Source organism: Chanos chanos, chromosome 2, assembly GCF_902362185.1.
Source record: "Chanos chanos chromosome 2, fChaCha1.1, whole genome shotgun sequence".
In the NCBI taxonomy this organism is placed as follows: domain Eukaryota; kingdom Metazoa; phylum Chordata; class Actinopteri; order Gonorynchiformes; family Chanidae; genus Chanos; species Chanos chanos.
In genome coordinates this window covers 31,614,364-31,634,905 of record NC_044496.1, presented here as the reverse complement: position 1 = coordinate 31,634,905, position 20,542 = coordinate 31,614,364, and the positions used below count along the sequence as shown (strand labels likewise).

The 20,542-nt window shown below is 42.0% G+C and overlaps 2 protein-coding genes across 3 annotated transcripts; one reads left to right on the top strand and one right to left on the bottom strand.

The window, feature by feature from the left end:
* Positions 1 to 7,429: 7,429 nt before the first annotated feature.
* On the top strand, positions 7,430 to 10,226 carry LOC115804738 (fibroleukin). The gene is given in 5 exon segments (XM_075353542.1): positions 7,430 to 7,799; positions 9,548 to 10,009; positions 10,012 to 10,116; positions 10,119 to 10,176; positions 10,178 to 10,226. Coding segments are annotated over 5 exon segments (1,044 nt in total).
* Positions 10,227 to 11,729: 1,503 nt separating this feature from the next.
* Positions 11,730 to 13,652, bottom strand: tmem60 (transmembrane protein 60). 2 transcript variants are annotated; one of them, XM_030765729.1, is made up of 2 exons: positions 13,511 to 13,652; positions 11,730 to 13,073 (listed from the first exon to the last, which is right to left on the bottom strand). In XM_030765729.1, the coding sequence occupies exon 2, from the start codon at positions 13,020 to 13,022 to the stop codon at positions 12,624 to 12,626; it is 399 nt and encodes a 132-aa protein (XP_030621589.1). In that variant the 5' UTR covers positions 13,023 to 13,073; positions 13,511 to 13,652; the 3' UTR covers positions 11,730 to 12,623. The 2 variants fall into 2 exon arrangements, with proteins under 2 accessions (XP_030621589.1, XP_030621590.1); XM_030765730.1 differs by having other exon boundaries at positions 13,580 to 13,650.
* Between the last annotated feature and the right edge of the window lie 6,890 nt (positions 13,653 to 20,542).

Genomic DNA, 20,542 nt, shown 5'->3' with positions numbered 1-20,542 from the left:
ATCAGCTTCGGGCCAAACATATCAGCCCTCTGTCTCCCTCTCCCAACATCTCAGCCCTCTGTCTCTCTCTCCCAAAATCTCAGCCCTCTGTCTCCCTCTCCCAACATCTCAGCCCTCTGTCTCTCTCTCCCCTTCTCCTTCCTGGCCAGCCCCTTTCTCCTCCCTCCTGTCCCATGAGCTCAGGAAGAACTCAGATATGCAGTGCACATTCTCATAGTCTTCATCCCAGTGCGCTTACTGACATTTGTAGTGCAACATTAGGTTCATAGTTTAAAGTTTATTTTAAACACATTCTGTATTGTGAGAGTATTTTACCAAATCTGGGATGTCCTGCAATCTGTCAAACGGTTAGGGTTTCTTAAAGTATAACTTTGACAATCATGCAGTGCATGGAGATTGTGAGAATGCTGTAGCGTATGCCCACAGGGCGGTAAATAGTCGTCCTCTTGCCCTTTCTTGACGGCAGCACATCACTGGCCGACCCCTCAGTGAGAATACGAATACGAAATACTTTATTAATCCCGAGGGAAATTCAAGAGAAGATGGGTTTAAAGGCCTCCGCAGACACAGCGTCAACGTTCCTCTTCTGTCAGGTCATTCCTGATGATATTCCACCATCTGAAGGCACATGACACTTTACGCCAAACTGCAGGTGCTGAAATCAACAAATACACAATGTTTAAGGTTTTATACAGTTGCCATGGAGGAGCTATAGAGAGGTTGGAGACAAAGTTCTACCTTTTGGCTGGTGTGGGAACAGTGCTCAGAGGTCCACTACAGTACCAGTTCCTGTGAGTTCTGCCAGGGGTCTGCAGATCTATCCCTCACTGACTGCCTATTGGGAGAACATTGGCGGGTACCGTGGACTCCCATAAACCCATTTAATCGCATTCATTCTTTCTCTCTCTCTGACGGTGGTGTCTCTTTATGTTGGACTTGTGGCCTATTGTCTCTGTGTGTCTAAAAAAACCTTAATTCTTTGTGTAAATGGTCACTGAAAAAGGAAGAAAAAAGACTTTGTATAAGTGTGTCTGTAAATAAATATGTATCATGACTATTTTCATTTTCTCTGAGAAGACTGTTGCCTTAGAAGGAGATGGTACTGTTTGTCAGCTCTATTCAAAACCACTTTTCCTAAAACCCTTTGTTCATTTGACAGGTAAATGCGTGATATTTGATAAAAGCATTCATTAGCATACATGAAAAGAAACGAAAAGTGCTCATGTGAAAAGAAACTCTTATGGAGGGCAGTTTGCTGAGTGAGCTGTCACTCAGCATACTAAACACAGCCCTTCACTCAGCATACTAAACACAGCCACTCACTCAGCATACTAAACACAGTCCTTCACTCAACATACTAAACACAGCCCCTCACTCAGCATACTAAACACAGTCCTTCACTCAACATACTAAACACAGCCCTGTGTCACAGAACATCACACAGAAAGAATAGAATTCACTGCATGGCCATTGGCTACAGATTAAAGTAAAACTAAGTTTAACAGTCCAGAATAAATGTATTGGTAAAGCAGAGAAAACAGATCTGGGAGAATTACTGTTGGATCATTCCAGGTGACTTCTCTTCAGCTCTATATCAAAAGCTCATTCTCATTATCCTCATTGGCTAAAGGTCTCACATATCAACAGGGCCAGTTTTAAATTCTTGAGTTAGTGGGTCAGTGTGAAACATTGAGGCATATTGTTTGCCTTCTTTATCATCCATGAGAAGAATTTTACCGAGAGGCTTTGATGACAAACTCAGACTGTAGTTATTAGGCATGAGCATCAGTTCTCATCAGCACTTGTTTCCACTCAGTTTAACCCAGAGATGTCTATAAAACTCGCAAACCTGTCCAATATGTCATTGTTCTGCTGTATTAGCTAATGATGTATAAAGAAAAGGTTTCTGTAACATGACCCTGTGGACATGATATCTTTTGCTGTTGTTGTTGCCGATGTTGCAAACAGAGCCTACATGTTAGTCTCAACCTCATGCTTTGAACATCATGTTAAAGAGCTGTTAGGAAATGAACAGGTAGTACATAATCCTCCTCTAAAAAAGGGGGGAAAACAGCCACACTGGAAAAGAGAGTATTTTGAGTCCAACTCATCTATCAGTTTGGTATTGTGCCAGGGTGGCACTCAGAGGTTCGTTTAAACTGGTTTATGGAAAAGTCAGTGTATTTACACAATCACTGATGAGATGAGCCCTGCCAGAGTGAACTCAGACAACGGCTGACAAAAATAGTTCCAGCTTTTAAATGGTCACATCAGTTTAACACCAATGCCAATAAAAGGTTCGCGGATAAGTCTTAAGATTTAATATTATTCCTGCTCTCAGTGACTTTGGGCAGTGTGTCCATGGAAATACATGTGATATGACTCTTAAAACTAATTTTTCCTGGATGTAAGAAAATAAGGAAGTATGTGTGAAATCATAACTAGTCTTGTCTGAAGCTGTTAGTGATGTGGCTCCAGGTCTTGTTTGTGTAAAACATCTGTTATTAACATGGCACCAAGCAAAGTCTCCAGACCTGTGGAGAATCTCCACTCAGGCTGTGGTTCTTATGGGTGAAAAACTATTTGAATGCTTAGCAACTTAAATAGTTTGTCTAAGGTAATGAAGAGCTTTATGTGTTTTGTTATACCGAATAACAAGACTGAGGTAAGACTCCTGATCTTTTGTTGCAAAAGGAAAAAACTAAACTGAGGCCATTAGGCTTTAATGGCAGAGGATAGACCAGCTTCCGGCCAAGATGACTGTCACCCATGTGTGTGCCTGGGGGGATGATATACACTGAGAATGTACTGTGTATTCCAGATTAAAGAAAGAATGTATCTATGGTCCTCATTAAATATCAATAAATCATACACAACAATAGAAGGGCGTGCTATGGATAAAATATTGCAGGATAGATGAGCTGACAGTAAAACAGCATACTTGTCCACAGCAAGGTTTCATTACACACATAAATAAACATATAACGCCGTATATGCCGTATATCCATATTCACCCTGGAAGGCTCAGCACAGTTGTTCATAAATGACCTTAACAGTTAACATTACTGTAAGACTTAGCACACAACCAGGTTGTTTCTGCTATCGACAAACCAATCGAAACCGTTTGAATTACTTTTTTTAAAAAATCAGACCAAACACATTTTTACTTTTATTCGGGAGTTATGTATATACAAAATGAAAACTTTTGATAATAGTAGCCTACTGATGTATATATATATATATATATATATATATATATATATATATAGTGCAAACAAGCATGTCGAGCCAATGGTATGAGAGAAAATCTGGTTAATGGTTCACTGTGAATATTAGACTTAATACTAATATCACTTAGCTGTAACCATAACCTTATTTTGGAACCTGAATACAGTGAAATTACAGATATTCTGAAAATCTCTATTTATATCTCAGCGCTCTGAACACTGAACCTAGAAATTATTCAGAATAACTCTTCATTAGCCGTACATATAATCAATAACAGCATTAAAGTAGCAAGTACAATAATACTCTTCGAATTCAATATCTCTAGCTAACGAAGTTCCTGGATCACCACATTCAGTAACTTGGAAATAATTTATCACGTACTCAAAGAGTAGGAATACGAACGTACACGTTTATTACAACGATCAAATTCAGACGGTACAGAATTTATCTAATGTTGAATAAATTGGAAATCAGGTGGAATTTAGGCACATCCGCTATACAAACACGTACAACAGCATCTAAACTACTCACAAGAAGACGAACAACTAACGGTAAACAGTAACAATATCCTCGTTACCTATAGTATGTAGGAAGAAACAACTACGCGAGTCTGAGGCATTACTCACGAAGAGGCACGCTTAACCAAAAGAACTGAGTGATGTTCTAGTGTAGTTACTTACACACAAAAAGGGCTAGTGAGGAAGGGAGAGAAAAGAGATGAGGAAGAAGAAGAGCAGGCCCAGCCACGTTCAGGTATGTGAGACCGGAGTTATTGAGGTTGGCAGTTGGAGACCGTGAGCGAGACTTCGTGTAGGTGCCGGGAAAGTCTTTTAGCGTCGCGGATTTTCCGTAGCGATGAGCCTGGGCCGATTCTTCGTGGAGACGAGCAGGACAGAACGGACGGACTTACATTACGGCTGATACAACCGGAGCTCAACTGGAGCTGAACTTTAGCGTAGCTGAACTGTAGGATAGCAGGGAGTCTGGCATCTGATTTTCAGATGGGGGGGCTGCTACCCTTTTGGGGGTGTCTCTGGCTGGAGGGAGGAGACACTCCTTGGAATTTGGGAAGTATTAATATGAGCTCGGTTGAAATAATTTTACATAAAATTTTCCCATTAAAGAATAGTAAAATGAAATCCGCGTACTCGTATCTGCCGCATTTTCTGTTCCCGAACAAGACCAAATATGGTTTCTTTATCATTAAAAACAGCCCAGTTACACCAATGGTCATACAATTAGCTGCTCGTGACTTGGCTCCTAGTTATTTTTAAGTTTTAACGCGCATGCGTATTTAACTGATAATATCTTATGATTAGTTTCATTTCTCTTTTGTTCTACATAGTTTGCGCCCAAGTGGAGCAATGCAGATGGGCCCTGTGGCATGGTCTGAATTCCATTCTCACAGGGAAACTAACCCTGGTGATCTAGCCTCCCTCGCAATTAAACGTTATCAGCATTTGACCAAATGATCTGGGGATTGCTGTGCTAAAACATCGAACCTGGCGTCTGTTATGGGCCATAAAGAGAGAACTGGGATCTAAGGGGATAGGGATAGTGAGGCAGAGTGAGAGTGATAGAAATAGATAAGGAAGGGTGAAAAAGAGGGAGAGAGTTTACAAAACTGCAACTTTATTTACTAAGGACCACTAAAGGTTAACAAATGTCCTTTTCTTTCTGAAAGCTGCACAGTGTCTGCCCAACAAGCATTTATTTAAACATATGTGGGTGTAATTCAGAATGCAGGTTAAAAGGATGATGGAGAAGATGCTTCTGTGATCTCTGTGTTCTTTTTGTTTGCAGAAAAGCCTTTGATTTTCAAGTGGAGCACAGAAAGTACTCTCATATTCAATAATATTTGATGAACATAGACCATGGCCCTTCTGGTTTCAAGTATGCTATGCACTGTGCTCACTCATGTGCATAGCAAAAATTGGAAATACTATCGTTATGGCCAGTAAAGTTGCTTTGCATGTTGTGCAAAGCAAGTATACTGAAATGTTTTGGGATGCAACTCAGTGTCAAAGACATTCTGGAAAGATTTCAGTGAGGCTTCCCATTTAACTTCTGCATTAATGAAAGTAGTTAGCAACTTGAAATTCTTGTTCATTTTACTACTGTCCTTGGCTGAATCAATGAGGGGAGGAGGAGAATGGATCTATCAGAGGGAGGTGGTCCCCTGAGCCTCCTCATGTCCTTCTCTCTCTCTCACTCGCTCTCTCTCTCTCTCTCTCTCCTCTCTGTCTCTGGGACACACTCTGCCTGACATACCCAACACAGACACTAACTGAAGACATGACAATGAGGTTGGTTTTGCTCTGTGTCTGGGGAAGCCTGCTGATGCTAGCATATTCGGACAGCTGCCCTGAGGGACCTGCCCAGCGGGTGAGGCTGACCCCCACAGTGCAGCATCAACCTCCCTTCCCTCAGCATCCAGCTGCCAAAGCACATCAGTAACCCGGACAAGATGGTGCAGGAAATCCAGAGCCTGAAGGAATTAGTGAACCAGCTATAGGAGGCTTGCCAGGTGTGTGGGACAGTGCAGGGAGTGCTGCAAACTCCTAATAAAACTGTTAATGTAATGGGGAAAGAGCAAAACATGTTGGTGCGAAAGGCAGAGATGCCACATACAAGGACTGCTGAGCTTTCTCAGAGAGTTATGATCCCACACACAAATGGAAGTGAGGATAACACAAGCAGTGTGGTGAAAGAGCCCAGTCCTCATTCTTAGAATGGAAAAGAACACTGGAATATAAGATGATGGAAAGGATATTAAATTAAAGTCTTCCGGAGGGCACACAGCCCAGCAGAGGACCAAAACGTTTGAGTCCTCTTTTCACACAGAGGAGACTGAAAGGTATCCCTGGTGAAAGAAAGGTAACTCCACTTCACATGACAAAAAAAGAGGAGGGGTTGAATCCTCAGAAGAGTGAAATGGGCGAACCTGCTCAGCATGGAGAGAAGGGTGAGAGAAAATACTCACAGCTGTCTGTCCACCAGGGAAAGGTCAAGTCACATCATTTCCATGGGGGACATGGAAAGACGACCAATGGAAGCCAATCAGTGAAAAAGCCAGTACAGAGAGTGAGTGATGCGAATAAATGTCTATTAACAAGGTCAAGAGTGGACAGTGAAATAAAAGAGCTCAACCCACTGACTGTAAACACAAGGATTGAAACCTTCCTCAAAGTAAATGAACTAGACAGACAACGTAAGTGAACAAAGTCCATCAAGGACAGACCTCAGCAGCACAGAGAGGAAACTGCACAGTCTGTCTAAGGACGGACAGGAAAAAGGTACTGAAGTGAGGAGAATGAAGACTGTCGCCTCTGACAAGAGTGGTGCTGTGGGGCCAGAGTCCAGTCCGCAGTCTATGGGCGTCAGGGTGAATGGGGAGAGTGAATTGGATGCAATGACAGTTGAACAGAGGCTCAAGAGCACAGTGAATGTTAATGCACCTTTACATGTGACAACAAACACAAACCCACGTACTGTGATGGATGTCCAAAATCTCAGCAGTGTCACACGACTCCCATCCACTGTAAACAAGACAAAGAACACTGATTTGAAGTCAGAACCACATACCCTAGACAGAACAGAGAGAACACACAACAGGATGAAATTAGTACTTGCTGAAAGACAGGAGACCTTTGGTGGGATGACAGAGATGAGACCATCTGTTTTGGATGAGACTAATGAAGGCAACACGAGAGTGGAAAATCCACTGCCTTTGGTCAGTGTGAATACCAAAGGCAAAAAGTGTTTTGGCTCAGTGGTAGAATTCTCGCCTGCCACGTGGGAGGCCCGGGTTCGGTTCCCGGCCAATGCAGTTGCACCTTATGAGGATTATTTTGGGGCAGCCGTGGTCTAAAGGTTAGAGAACCGGGCTTGTGACCAGAGGGTTGCCGGTTTGATTCCCAGGCCCAACATCTAAAGCTGTGTGCCCTTGAGTGAGGCACTTAACCCTAATGCTCCCCGGGTGCAGAGGAATGCTGCCCACTGCTCCTGCGTCTGGTGTGTGTTCACTACTGGTGTGTTGGATGGGTTAAATTCAGAGACAAGCTCACTGTTCACAGTGTGTGTGTGCGCATGCAATCACAGAGACTTTATTTTTAATCCAATCACTATCAACATAACAGCAGGAGTTAATGAAATTGAGGGGTCCGATTCTGTCGATGCATGGAGCTCTGACTCTCATGCTATGGACAGAGGTGAAGCTAATGCTGCACATAAGCTCAGCAGGATAAATCCTGAAATAGTGGACCAAGGGACAAAGACTGTCCTCAGAGTGGGTGCTATTCCTCCACTGGGGCACGAGAACAGGACAAAAGAGCCCAGCCTGAACCCAGCTCTAGTGGACAAGGCTCAGGACACCAGTGATATGAAGGAGCCAAACCAGCTTCGTATGAGGAAAGTAAAGAATATGACTGTGACCAAGCCTTCCCTTCCAAAAGGACCAGAAAAAATACTGAGTGGAGTGGTCCAATCAAAGACTCCCCAAATGGGAGGGCCTGTCAGAGCTCATAAGAACAGTGGGAACAACACAGGCATGAACCTACAACAAGTGCCAGGTTGGACTGGCAGCAGAAAGAAAAACCTTGACCTACCTGTGGACAGGAAAAAGTTATGTGACAACTAATGTGACACCAAGGGTAACTAAGGCATTCCGTAAAGTCAACCCATTCACCTGGACAAAAAGATTCAGGAGAATTGTGAGTGGCGCAACCTCACTTTCAAGTCCCACTGTGGACAGGTCACTCTCTGTGGATACTGGGCCCAGGAGCAGGGGTTTGGTTGACACAGATGATGCCGAGGGAACTGAAAACCCAAGTGGGCTCAAGCAGGCAAAGCCACTCGCTAAAAACAAGGCCAAAAACACAAGTGATGGGCCAGTGTCAAAGCCACCATCTGAGAAAAATGTCAGAAATACCAGCAGGGAGACAGCGGACCATGCAGTGATCAGTGTGAGCAAGGCTGAGGTGTACAGCATGGAATGTGGGTCAGATTGGACTACTGAGGACACAGTGAAGAACCACAGTGGAGACAAAGAGTCAGGTCTAAGTAGTGAGGACAGGGTTGAGAATGGAGGGGTGAAGGGGTCAGAGCCTCACCCAGTTGGAGTCAGGGTTACCAGAGGTCTGAGTAACAAAATATCCTCTGGAGTTGAGGGTGGACATGTTGGAAATGATCAGATCTATAGAAACTGCACCGGCCACTGTGAAACTCCACCATTTTCACAACCCAAGACCAAAACTAAACCACATACAGAAAAAGGTCAGATGTTTATAAACTATTTAACCAGTATTCTTCATCATACCGAAATTAACTGACTTATGACATTAAATAATGAATTGTAATTTAATTTGAATGTCAATGACATGAGGTAATGAACTGAAATGAACTGATAACATTAAATAATAAAAATAATGGATTGAAAATAATAGATTGAAATTTCATTTGAGTGTTTAAAATTGGTGTTGTGAGGAAACATTGCTTGTGATGATGTTGAAACTCTGATATAAAGTTTATAAATGAGGTTCTAAATCAGAAGGAGTTTACCCTACACTGAAATATTACAGCCATTTAACTGACACAGAATTGTTTATGAAACCTACAGTAATCTGACAAGGGGTTTGTTTCTTAGGTGGCCTGATAATTATGATTATGTCTGAAATTACGGTAGTTCACACTGGAAGACCTGTACCAACAGTCCTTTGCTAATTCAGTTTTAGAAAGAAAAAAATATTCAAATAAAGGCTATCTGCATTCCCCAATATCCTGTATGGACATCCACTCCACATGGGCCCTCAGTTCTCAGCTGAGCTCATCTTAATGCTTCACCATGAGAGAGGATTCCAGATGATCCTGGAAACCAGGGTCAGCAGGAGAGATGGCAGCAGATATGCATACTCATCTGAACAGCAGATATTGTGGTGTACTGACATGCAGGGATGGAAAGGATGTAGCCTTCTGACTTCAAACAATTAACCACAGATTCAGTAAATCCTGCATTACGTAGCTATATATTAAAAGGCCACCTCAGATGAACTTAGAACCTCTGTGATCATATGCACACTCACTGTGAGCAATGAATTTAACCTCTGCGTTTAAGCCATCCTATACACACCGGTAGTGAGCACATACACACATATCAGGAGTAGTGGGCAGCACGTTTGCACCCGGGGGGCATTTTGGGGTTAAGTGCCTTGCCCAAGGGCACTTCAGCTGTGGATATTGTGGGAGGACAAAGCACTGTTCATCCCCTCCCCATGTCCACATTTTATAATTATATCTTAAAATCTATACTCTCTTTATGCAGACAAAGCATCAGCCCAGGACTGTTTAGACCACATTAGAGAACAAGAGAAGCATGGAATCTACAATGTGATACCTGGTGCTGGAAACACATTTCATGTGCTCTGTGATATGGAGTTGTCTGGTGGAGGCTGGACTCTGATTCAGCGTCGCCATGACGGCAGCCTCAGCTTCAACCGCTCCTAGGAAGAATACAGGTATGCCCTCAGTGATCTGACTTGGGAGTTCTGGCTTGGCAATGACCAGATCCACTGGTTGACAAAGGCTAAAGAAATGCTCTTGTGCATTGATCTGGAAGACCTGGACGGAGTGAATGGCTTCGCCCAGTACGAACACTTTTACATTGCCCATGAGAGCCAACACTATCAGCTGGCTGTCCGCGGGTACTCAGGCACGGCGGGTAACACTCTGCAATACAGCAAAGAGTTCAACCACGACCAGAAGTTTTTCACAACTCCTGACAGGGACTGTACCCCTCTGGGAACTGTGGGGTATACTATAGCTCAGGCTGGTGGTTTAGCGCCTGCATGGCTGCAAACCTAAATGGAAAATATTATCAAACAAAATACAAAGGAATGACGGGATCTTCTGGGGTACCTGGCCAAACATATCCATGGAGTACTATCCAACCAACATTTAAAACTGTTAGAATGATGATCAGACCAAAAAGCTATGTCCCTTAAGTTTTAAATAATGACAGCAAAAATATACTATCGTAGTCAGAATTTTTACTTCTTCAATGTCCTGTGTTATGTTTTGGTGAAGATGCATAAAAATCTCTTTGGACACATTTTGTTATCTAATACGATGGTTGTTCATATTGATAACACAGACTTCATTTTGGTCTTTCAGAACAAATTTGGTCCAGTAGATAGACCCACTGACTCTTTGTATTTTTGTCAGACAGGGTTGAACAGGCTAAAGGATGTGGACTGGAGAACTCACCAGAGTGTCGTGAGCTAAATCTTAGCTTAGCGCTTCAGTGAGACAGAACATAGAGCCTGTGTGTTTTAGATCATGATCACTATGATCTTATCTGATATCACATATATAATAAGCACGTTTGTCTGAGGCTAATTAATACTGGAGATTTCAAACAGAGTAAGGATTATGGAAGAAAGGTCATTCGTGGTGCATCTTCCTTTTAACATCTTGATCCTGTATCTTGATGAAAGAAAACTTTAAGATTTGTGACCTATATTTTGACTCTCCAAATTTGCCTTTCATCTTGAGGATAAAACAAAGACCAAACCCTTATTTTGAGTGATATTTTTGGGGTAATAATCATGTTTTTCCAGTTGTATATAAATAATGAAGATGGTAAGAGCTTTGATGATTTGACAAACTCCTGTTGGAGTGCTTTGACACATACTCCAAACCTCTGCTGACTCATGTTTCTGCACTTATAGTGCACCTTTACCTGATAGCTTTAGTCTAGTCAAACTCATCATGTTATTTCACTGAGTTTAGTTGGTGCTATTATCATTAGAGTTTGTAGACTGTCTAGAGTGTCTTCCCTAGTTCTTCTTTCTTCTTCTTCTTCTCCTTCTTCTCAGTTTCCCCTTATTTCTCTTGCTGAAGAGCTCACCAAACTTGGCAGGCATGTCAGTCGCACAGAGTTTGACCAGTGTTTGTGACTCGAGGTGGCACTACAGCACTCTCATTATGTTGGGGTAAAAAACAAAAAACATCAACTATACAAATATTTTTACACATGTGCATCTTTCCATGAGGGACAGCTTTCGTCATTGAACCCACTGCATCAGCCATATTAGCTTTTCACTGTTCTAAATATACAAAAACAGAGCCTTTCAGTACTCCCTTCAACACTATATGTCTGATTCACACTGAACTGGGCAAGTATGATTTGTGGACAGTCACCACACTTAAATGAAAATGAATAAGTCAAACAATAAGTCTGCAACATGCCAAATGATTTCCACAAAACACTGAGTAAACAGGAAGTGGTACATAACCCCTTCAAACCTTGTCTGATTTAGATTACTCTTGATAAACATTTCATCTGAACTTCTGTCATGAAAATGGGTTAACACTCACTGACAAAGGCCTGTTGCACAGTAAGCCCCTCCCCCATGCCCTGGTCTATCAAGTGAAGGAATTTTAATGATAGAGAACCAAGAAGTGACGTTTATTTACATATCGATACATCTGATTTGGACATAGTCTCAAACACTGATCTACCTTCATACAGTGAATTAAGCCAAAAGGCAGACACAACACAAGGTTATATAATGTTAGGAAGATGCCCTTCATTGTTCCTTTTACTACAATGTTTTTTTGTTTCTGTGTTTGAGCAGGTTTTCCATAATCAGTAATATGTGATTTATCATGTAATTTTCTCTAATTTTCCACGGCAGTTTTTCATTGCAATGGGTCTTCTGTATCAAGCAGAAGTTTTAAGCTCAATACAAATAAACTCAGTACACTAAAATTGCTGATCCATTACTGAGGTTGTTCCAGGCTTTCTTTGGGACATTTCACAGAATTAAAAAAAAGTGTTTCGTAGACACACTGTGATAGATAATAAAATCCAAGATACAAACAGCATGAGGGAGGGAGATGAGCCAATTAACGAACAATGGCTTGTCCTGTCAGATATGGATGTTTAATTTTATTTACAAAGCACATAATATAAATGATTTAGGACCCACTGCATGGACACTGCATTAAGGTTGAATGATGTACTGTGGCACTGATATTGATTAAAGTTCATAAACATATACTCTGGTTGTATTTAAACAACATGACAATACAACTTTATGGTCTTAAACAGAAGCAGCATCCTCCATGGTAAACATCAGTAACCTGCAAGTGACATTTACTCAAGAAATAAACTTTCAAGCAGCACTATATCTGCATTAACACATCCAATTCAATTACAGAGTTAAGGGCTTTGTGAACAACATGAAGAATCAGAAATGTTAGTCCTGGGAGAGAATAAAATGTTGAGTGGGCAAAGTGTTCTAATGAGTAGTCCTTCACTCTGAGCAGAGACAGTACTCAGTGTGAGGCCTATGTGGAGGACGAACAGTGCTGATGTTGTGCCGCTGTCCACGGATTCAGTCTCTCCTGAAACTAAAGACACTATAGCCCAAATCCACCATGGCTCCAATCAGCAGAGCCCACAGTGGGATACAGACAAAACTAACCCACAGATCAGAGAAATACTCCAGTTTGGCACACAATGTAAGACAGAACGCCAACTTCAGTGACATGGCCACGAGGTACCAGACTCGCTTCTTCATGTTCTGGGCTCCGTTTCGTGGGTCGTAGCCAGGCTTGCAACGGCCAGCCATTTTCACAACAAGCATGAGGAGGAGGATGGTATCAAATGCCCACACTGGGAGGAAGATGAGGAACCAGTTCCAGTGGATCTTCTCATCCAGTCTGAGCACCAGCATGATGAGGAAGATCAGTGTGAAGATCCACGTGAGCAGTACTCTCTGTGCTAGGGACATGCTCACTCAAAGACATGGGCCAGAGCCACTCATCACAGGACACCACACAGTCTGTTCACGGGAAAACAAAATTTGGCTTGAGATGTACAACTGATAAATACAAACACATGTTCCATGTAGTGTACTGAACACTGTATGTTTAATACTGTATATCACATTCTTGAAAGTCTGTCGGCTACAGTGAATTATAATATATAGTGTTCATTACGCTTTCTACTGATAGCAGACTCAAAAAGGAGCGTAGATAAGAATCCCAGTGAATGAGTTACCAATGGCGAGTAACACACCTACATCTACAAATACAAAATCTGCCCAACTCTTTATTTTAGGGGTTCATTTTCTGATACAGTTGAAATATACGTAACAACGACTCCCAACGATTCTTTAACTACCAAATTGGTTAACATGCGATGATAGCAAACACGAGCTAGCGACAGCTAACCTAGCTATGAAATTAGCACCATTAAACGAAACCGCCGACGTATTACCTAGGTAGGTATATATCACTAACGGTACCGCTGGTTCTGATCAAGATTAGCTTTTTGAAAAAAAGTCACCCCATCTTTTAATTTTCATCTTGATAGATAAGTGTCAAACATTTTCTATGTTGCAGTGGGCTGTTCTTGTTGTAGTTTGTCTGTCTTCTTGAATGCGAGTTCTGACCGCCCCTCTTCTACATTATCGCCATCTATTGGACTGGAGCTCGGGGCGCTTCAAATCTTAAATGGTTTACCTCAACGCCAACCCCATTAAATGTTCTTGAATGCTTTTATCCTCACAAGGTCCAATCACAATCCATAGACAAGATAAACAAAACACTGAGGAACAGACGAGAATGACAAAGGAATCAGCGTTTGACAAACGAATGAATAAATGAAGATAGAAAGAAAGAAAGAAAGAAAGAAAGAAAGAAGTGTTTTAAAACACGTTGCATGTAGATCCCGTGGGTTTGATGCACGTTAGAAAAATCTAACACACTATTTAACATACTATAAATTGACTATAGACTCATCACTGAAGCCCCAAAATTTTGGATTGACTGGCCAAACCATGTGGAATTGGACATTGTGGACATTACATGAGATTTACATTTTGACAAGTTAATGGTTTGTTTTGGCTCAACCTGCCAATCTCTTACAGTCTCTCCTTCATCTCTGTGCCCAAGACAACCCCAGACTGACAGATAAACAACTGCAGACTGTAAAGACTGGTATAGCCTGACACTGAGTCCTTGGATCAGAATGAGCCAGCTGAAGGGATAGGATGTGCCACTGGCTCTGCAGTTTATTGTGCTGAGGGATAGCCAGGGAAGATGCTAGAGTGAAAGATTACCTAGTGTGTGGTTACCATCACCATATCAGTTAATTTCATCCATCCCCAAAAACAGAATAGCTCAAATATAACATAGCCGTTAGTGCCGTCAAGCATTCCACAACGCCTAAATCTCCAAAATAAACCACCCTTTGTCAGCTTCACTTTGAGGAAAGAGGAGGTGAAACATGGAGATTTGCTTTTTTGACAGCCAAAATAAACTTCAGATTAGTCTAAGTTATAATTCTCATAAATTCTAGATGATTTTATAGTGTGATTTTATTCATGATTCCACATAACTGTATTGCACCTTCACCTGCACCATTAATTAACCTCAGGCATGGACAGTTCTCTAGTTGGCCAACCGAGGGTACTAATGCATTGTTTTGAGGAAAAAGTGTTGTGTATGTCACAGTACTGTGAGTGTTTGCACTTGAATGAATGAAGCCTTGCTTATGAACAAAAGATTGTATCTTTAGTAAGAAGTCACCAATCTCATAATACCAACAAAGCCCTGAGTCTGATGTACAACTCTTCTGCCTTCATGTGACATTACTAACTAATACAACAGTCATGCACAGGTTGGTACAGTCTAAGAGTAGATAAGATGGCATGAACAACAATGACAGATGTAAAGAAATTGGTACAGAAGAACAGGTCAGTTTTGCCTATGAAAACCAGACAGGGAATGAACAAATGAAAAGAGGGACAATATTTTAAAGGAATTTTTCTGGGTTTCCTTGTCAACAGGATTCATTATTCAGTCTTTGCCTGTTTCATCCCATGTTGATCTAATTGGTCTGTCTTAGGTCAGAACTTTTATAATACCTCTATACAGTCATTCAGTCAGTCAGACAAGCAGACACACAGACAGACAGATAGAGAAGGAGACCAAAAGATATGTTTGTACACTTGTGGATCTGTGAAATCTGTAAGATATTAAAGCAATCTGGGAATTATTAAACCAGAATCTGAGATGCAATCATTAAACCAGTCTGAGGTAGAGTTCTTAAACCAGTAAACCAGTCTGAGCTAGAATTATTAAATCAGTAAACCATTCTGAGGTAGACTTATTAAACCAGTCTGTGAAATATGTAGCGCTGCTGAGTACTGGTTGTGTCCAAACTGGTCTAATTTCTGGTCAGAGAAATGAAGCTTATTCCAGGCTTCAGATGAGTTGACAATACAAATGATTTATTTATGCAGAACAGGCGTAGACATGTGAATGTATGTGGTTTCTAAAAGAAAGGAAAAATAGACATTTGAGGAACGGAATAACGAGGCTCAGTACAGCACTTCACAGTTTGTTGGAATGCTATTACACAAAATGACCACTAGAGGTCTGTCTAATACCGCTCATGAAATAAATACGTATTACCTTATATTTTGTGGCGAAAGCAAAAATGAGGTACGTGGCATATTTCTAGCGGTAAATGTAATTAGGTCAACTCCGACTGTTAAGAGCGGCAATATTCGACACAAACACATTTTAAAACTTACAAGGGATATGTTAAGGGAAACAGAAGTTAAAGCAATAATGCCATTGCACGATATCACAACAAATATTAGCATCGAATAGGCTTAAGCTGGCAAGTGAAATGACTTCGCATTTCTGTGGTAAATGTTGGCAGAATAAATAACAACTTTACACGCTATAAACATTAAACGATGAAGAAATGCTAAAACTTAATAGTGATGACTATTAACCCAACTTACTTTGTCAACAACGCACACAAACACAAATATGGAGCTCCATTTCTAATCACTGTCCTTCCCACAGCGTATTCAATATGTCCGCCACGGTAGAAATGGTAATTATTAGGCGTTCCATTAATGTCACATGAACACCCATAGAGATGATGTGCATGGTATTACCCATCATGGGGAACGAGTTAATTAGCTTATTAGCTAATTAGCTAATTAACTAGACCGGTAATAACACACAGCACCTCCCTGTTCTACGCTAATTGTCCATGGGACCATGCTGTTGCTTCCAGCTGTAAGGCGCTGAGCAGAGGAACAGATTTATAATTGGTTCATCTCATTTGTGTAACCTTCTGCCTGTGATTGGTCCATAAGTCCAGTGAGTGGACTGATTGTCAGTAAGCCCAAAGAGTGGACGGAAACAGGTTTGAGTTTTCATACTGAAAATCACTGTCAGAGATATACCTTAAACATGGCAGATGATCCTACAATGGATAAAAGTAGCACACACAGTCTGAAATGTTGACTGAGATTAATTTTCACTTAGTCTCCAGTTACAGTAAATGTATGGGGAACGGCCAGAGGCAAGTCTTCTTAGCTGTTCACTCTTTTATTACCATTTATAGGCCCCCTGGGCCTTATATGGAATATCTTAATGGATTTTCAGATTTTCTTTGAAATCTTGTGCATACTGTAGACAATGCTTTTACTGTAGGTGACTCTAACATTCACATGGAGAATAAGAATGATTTACAGAGATCGGGATTTGCTGACATTCTTAACTTCGTAGGTATTGGTCAAAATGTCACAGGACCCACTCACCTTCATAATCATACCCTACACTGCGTGAAAAGAGGTGTATCCAGACTGGAATACTCCTGTATATTCCCGGATACTCCACAGATAATCGGCTGTATCCAGCAGTTTGCAGCTCTGTTACGCGGCATGGAATACTCCTGAATGCGTACCAGGTTTGGGGGTCTGCCTAGAGCCCTTAGTTGCCATGAGGCGCTTTCTCACCGGAGGAACTTTTCATAGTTCTTAGAACTGTTGGAGAAAGTACCCCCTTTTTGGCGTGTTCGCACCGCAGGAACTTAGAACGATTTTAGTTCTAAGAACGCCGTTTTGAGGGGCTTTTTTAGCCCCTACTCCAGGGTAGGTACTTTTGCAGCGCAATAGGAACCTTGTGACGTAGGTGTACAGCCATTGGCCCAGACGCAGGTATACGATGATTGCAACCGCCATTTTTAAAGATCCGTGCAAAATATAAAGTCTTAGAACGTATTTCATTTAGCTTTTGATATTCATGTCTCAAAATGTCTGGAATTGTAGGAGGGGGCACATCGTTTTTATGTTTTATTTTACCGGTATTTTATATCCCCCAAAAATGACCATTTTGCAACGTCCAATGTATATTTGTACATTGAAGAGGTAGCGTACACTCCGCTTCGGTAGGTGCTTGTGTGGCTGTGATCCGCATTTTAACCTAAAATAAGAATGTGTTTATCCAGCTTACGATTTTAGGGCTGCGGCGGGGGAAAAAAAAACACGATGCCGCGAGCAAGGGTCAGGCACAAGCGCTATGCCAGCACCCGAAAAGTACTATGCCCATCAAGTCATTCACTGCTACTGCGGTGGTAAATGCATAAATGCATTGGGAAATTATTTTCTCCATTGGACTGGGTCTATCGCTATACAGTTTTGTTTTCGTTAATGAGAAGGCAGTTACAGGTTATCTAATGTGCAATCAATATTTCTGTCATTCAAATTCAATAAAACTCATTGCGTATACTGTAGTCTAGTTTGTCGATTTCTTTTGCCGCAGTAATGGTTCTTTTTTTCCTTTTGGAGGTATTTAAAAGGTCTTAAAAGTCATTAAATTTGTACTTCAAAATGTGCAGCTATCCTGGTTAGTCGTAAACAACAGCTCTTAGCTGCTATACCGTCGGCCGGCTTACGTCACTTCAGCGTTCCTACTGGCGGTGCGAAAGCAAACAGAAAAAAGGCCCTAGAACGAATGTAGTTCTAGGGGAAGCTCCACAGGGGGTAGTTCCTATCGAATTAGACCCTAGAACTGTTCGGTGCGAAAGCGCCTATGGTGAATAATCCCTTGGGGGTGCTTGCAAGGGAACATTTGCACTTCACACCTTGGGCCACCAGGTATCCTGCAATTGGTCAAAAGTCTTACTTTGGATTGGTGGAGCAATGTCTTCCCCTCCTCTAAATCCCTTCCCCATTGGTCCATTGTGGGTCCCCAGACATGTTTCATATGGTTTATATTATTAATATTATTATTATTATTTTTATTATTGGTGGTGGTGTTGTTTTATGTTCATAGGTAGATTGTATAGAAAGTCTTGCAAACAAAAATGAATTACATAAATTTTATTATCAATAAATGAAAATACAGTATAATATAAATTGTCAGGCATATAAATTGGCAATTACATATCGATGTACAACATAACAGAATAGAATACATTAGAACAGAATATACTGTAATATCATAGTATATAATACAAATGCTTTTTGGGAGCATAAATGAAACTCTAAATGTTGAGCATTCCCAAGAACAACCCAGCTTCCGTGGAGTGCGTGCATCGTTTTCAGTCAGATTACTTCTCCTTCAGAGCAGATTCCAAGTAAGACTTTGCTTTAAATTGCTTAGTAGCCGCGATTTCTGGGTTCTCTCTTGTCTCTGTTGCGGGTAATTGTCCGAGTAGCCGCGATTTCTGTTTGCTCTGTATACTCTTTTACCGTATATAATTTACTTCGTGTGTGATTCTTTCAGGGTTTGCTTTACCTTAGGTTCTCTGTCTGTTTAGAACTGTGTGCGCTGTCTGGTAGCGTTGTTAGCTTACTTTACTAGGGAGTTTGTATTGAATTCCTGTCGCATCAGCTGCTGAGTTGCTGATTTGCATTTGTTTGTTACTCTCGGTCTCAGTCAATTTACGCTTTGTTCTGAGGGGGCGGGGCTGTAGCCAGCCCACATAATACCGATACTCCTCACACTTGCTGTTAGTGCGCGCATTGTTTTCAGTCAGATTACTTCTCCTTCAGAGCAGATTCCAAGTAAGACTTTGCTTTAAATTGCTTAGTAGCCGCGATTTCTGGGTTCTCTCTTGTCTCTGTTGCATGTAATTGTCCGAGTAGCCGCGATGACATTGCCTCCTGGATGTCTGCTAACCATCTCAAACTCAACCCGGAGAAAACGGAGCTCCTGTTTTTTCCTGCTAAGAACTCCCTAGCGATCGACACTGCAATCACCATCGAGGGATCTGTGGTGTTCCCCACCACAGCAGCCAAAAACCTTGGCGTAACCCTCGACAACCAGCTGACCTACTCCAGTCACATCGCAGCAGTCACTTGATCCTGCAGATTCTCCCTATACAACATCAGGAGAATCCACCCATTCCTCCCACAACAGGCGACCCAGCTCCTGGTCCAAGCACTTGTCATCTCCCGCCTGGACTACTGCAACGTTCTACTGGCAGGCTTGCCGGCCTGCGCCATTAGGCCGCTCCAACTCGTGCAGAACGCCGCTGCACGCCTGGTATTCAACCTCCCTAAGCACTCTCATGTCACTCCACTGCTTACTGCGCTCCACTGGCTTCCGGTAGCAGCCTGCATCCAGTTCAAGACACTGGTGCTGGCCTACCAGGCCACAAGAGACTCCGCCCCATCATACCTTCGGTCTCTTATAACTCCGTACACCCCAACTAGGACCCTCTGCTCTACGACCTCTGGTCAACTGACGGTCCCCTCACTCCGGGAACCCGGCAGCCGCTCCTCCCGACCACGCCTCTTCTCCGCCATTGCACCGAGGTGGTGGAACGACCTCCCCCATGCAGTCAAGACTGCGGAATCTCTTACCATCTTCCGCAGGAAGCTGAAAACCCACCTCTTTAGAACACACCTGTCCCCCAATGCCTAACCTCCCTTTCCTAAAAAAAAAAACCCACCTTTGTCTTGTATCTGTGTTTGTCAAAGTATTCCAGGGGCGCAATGCGAAGGGGCAATTTGATGCTTTATTGTGATCTCTGCTCACAAGGTATTAGAAATCCGACTGATGCACTGATTGTAAGTCGCTTTGGTAAAAAGCGTCTGCCAAATAACTAAATTGTAAATTGTAATTATTATTATTATTGTGTCAGGCATTAATTTGGACATTGTAAAGAAAAGATGCAGGGCCTTCAAATTTAAGTGAAGTGACTTAAAATGAAAAGAAGCATGTATGGATGATGAAGACACACTGTGGAATTGGACAGAGCTCCTTCAGGCATCTCCATATCACAGCACTCGTTCATTCTGAGGGTTCAGCACTCCATAGGTGCAGTCCATTTGTTGGTACCTCGAGTTGTGACGACTACAGCAGGGGGCAGAGCCTTCTCTTACAGAGCCCCACAGTTATGGAACAGCCTCCCAATTAATGTTCGAGACTCAGACACAGTCTCTATGTTTAAGTCAATGCTGAAAACTTATCTGTTTAGCCAAGCCTTTTGCTA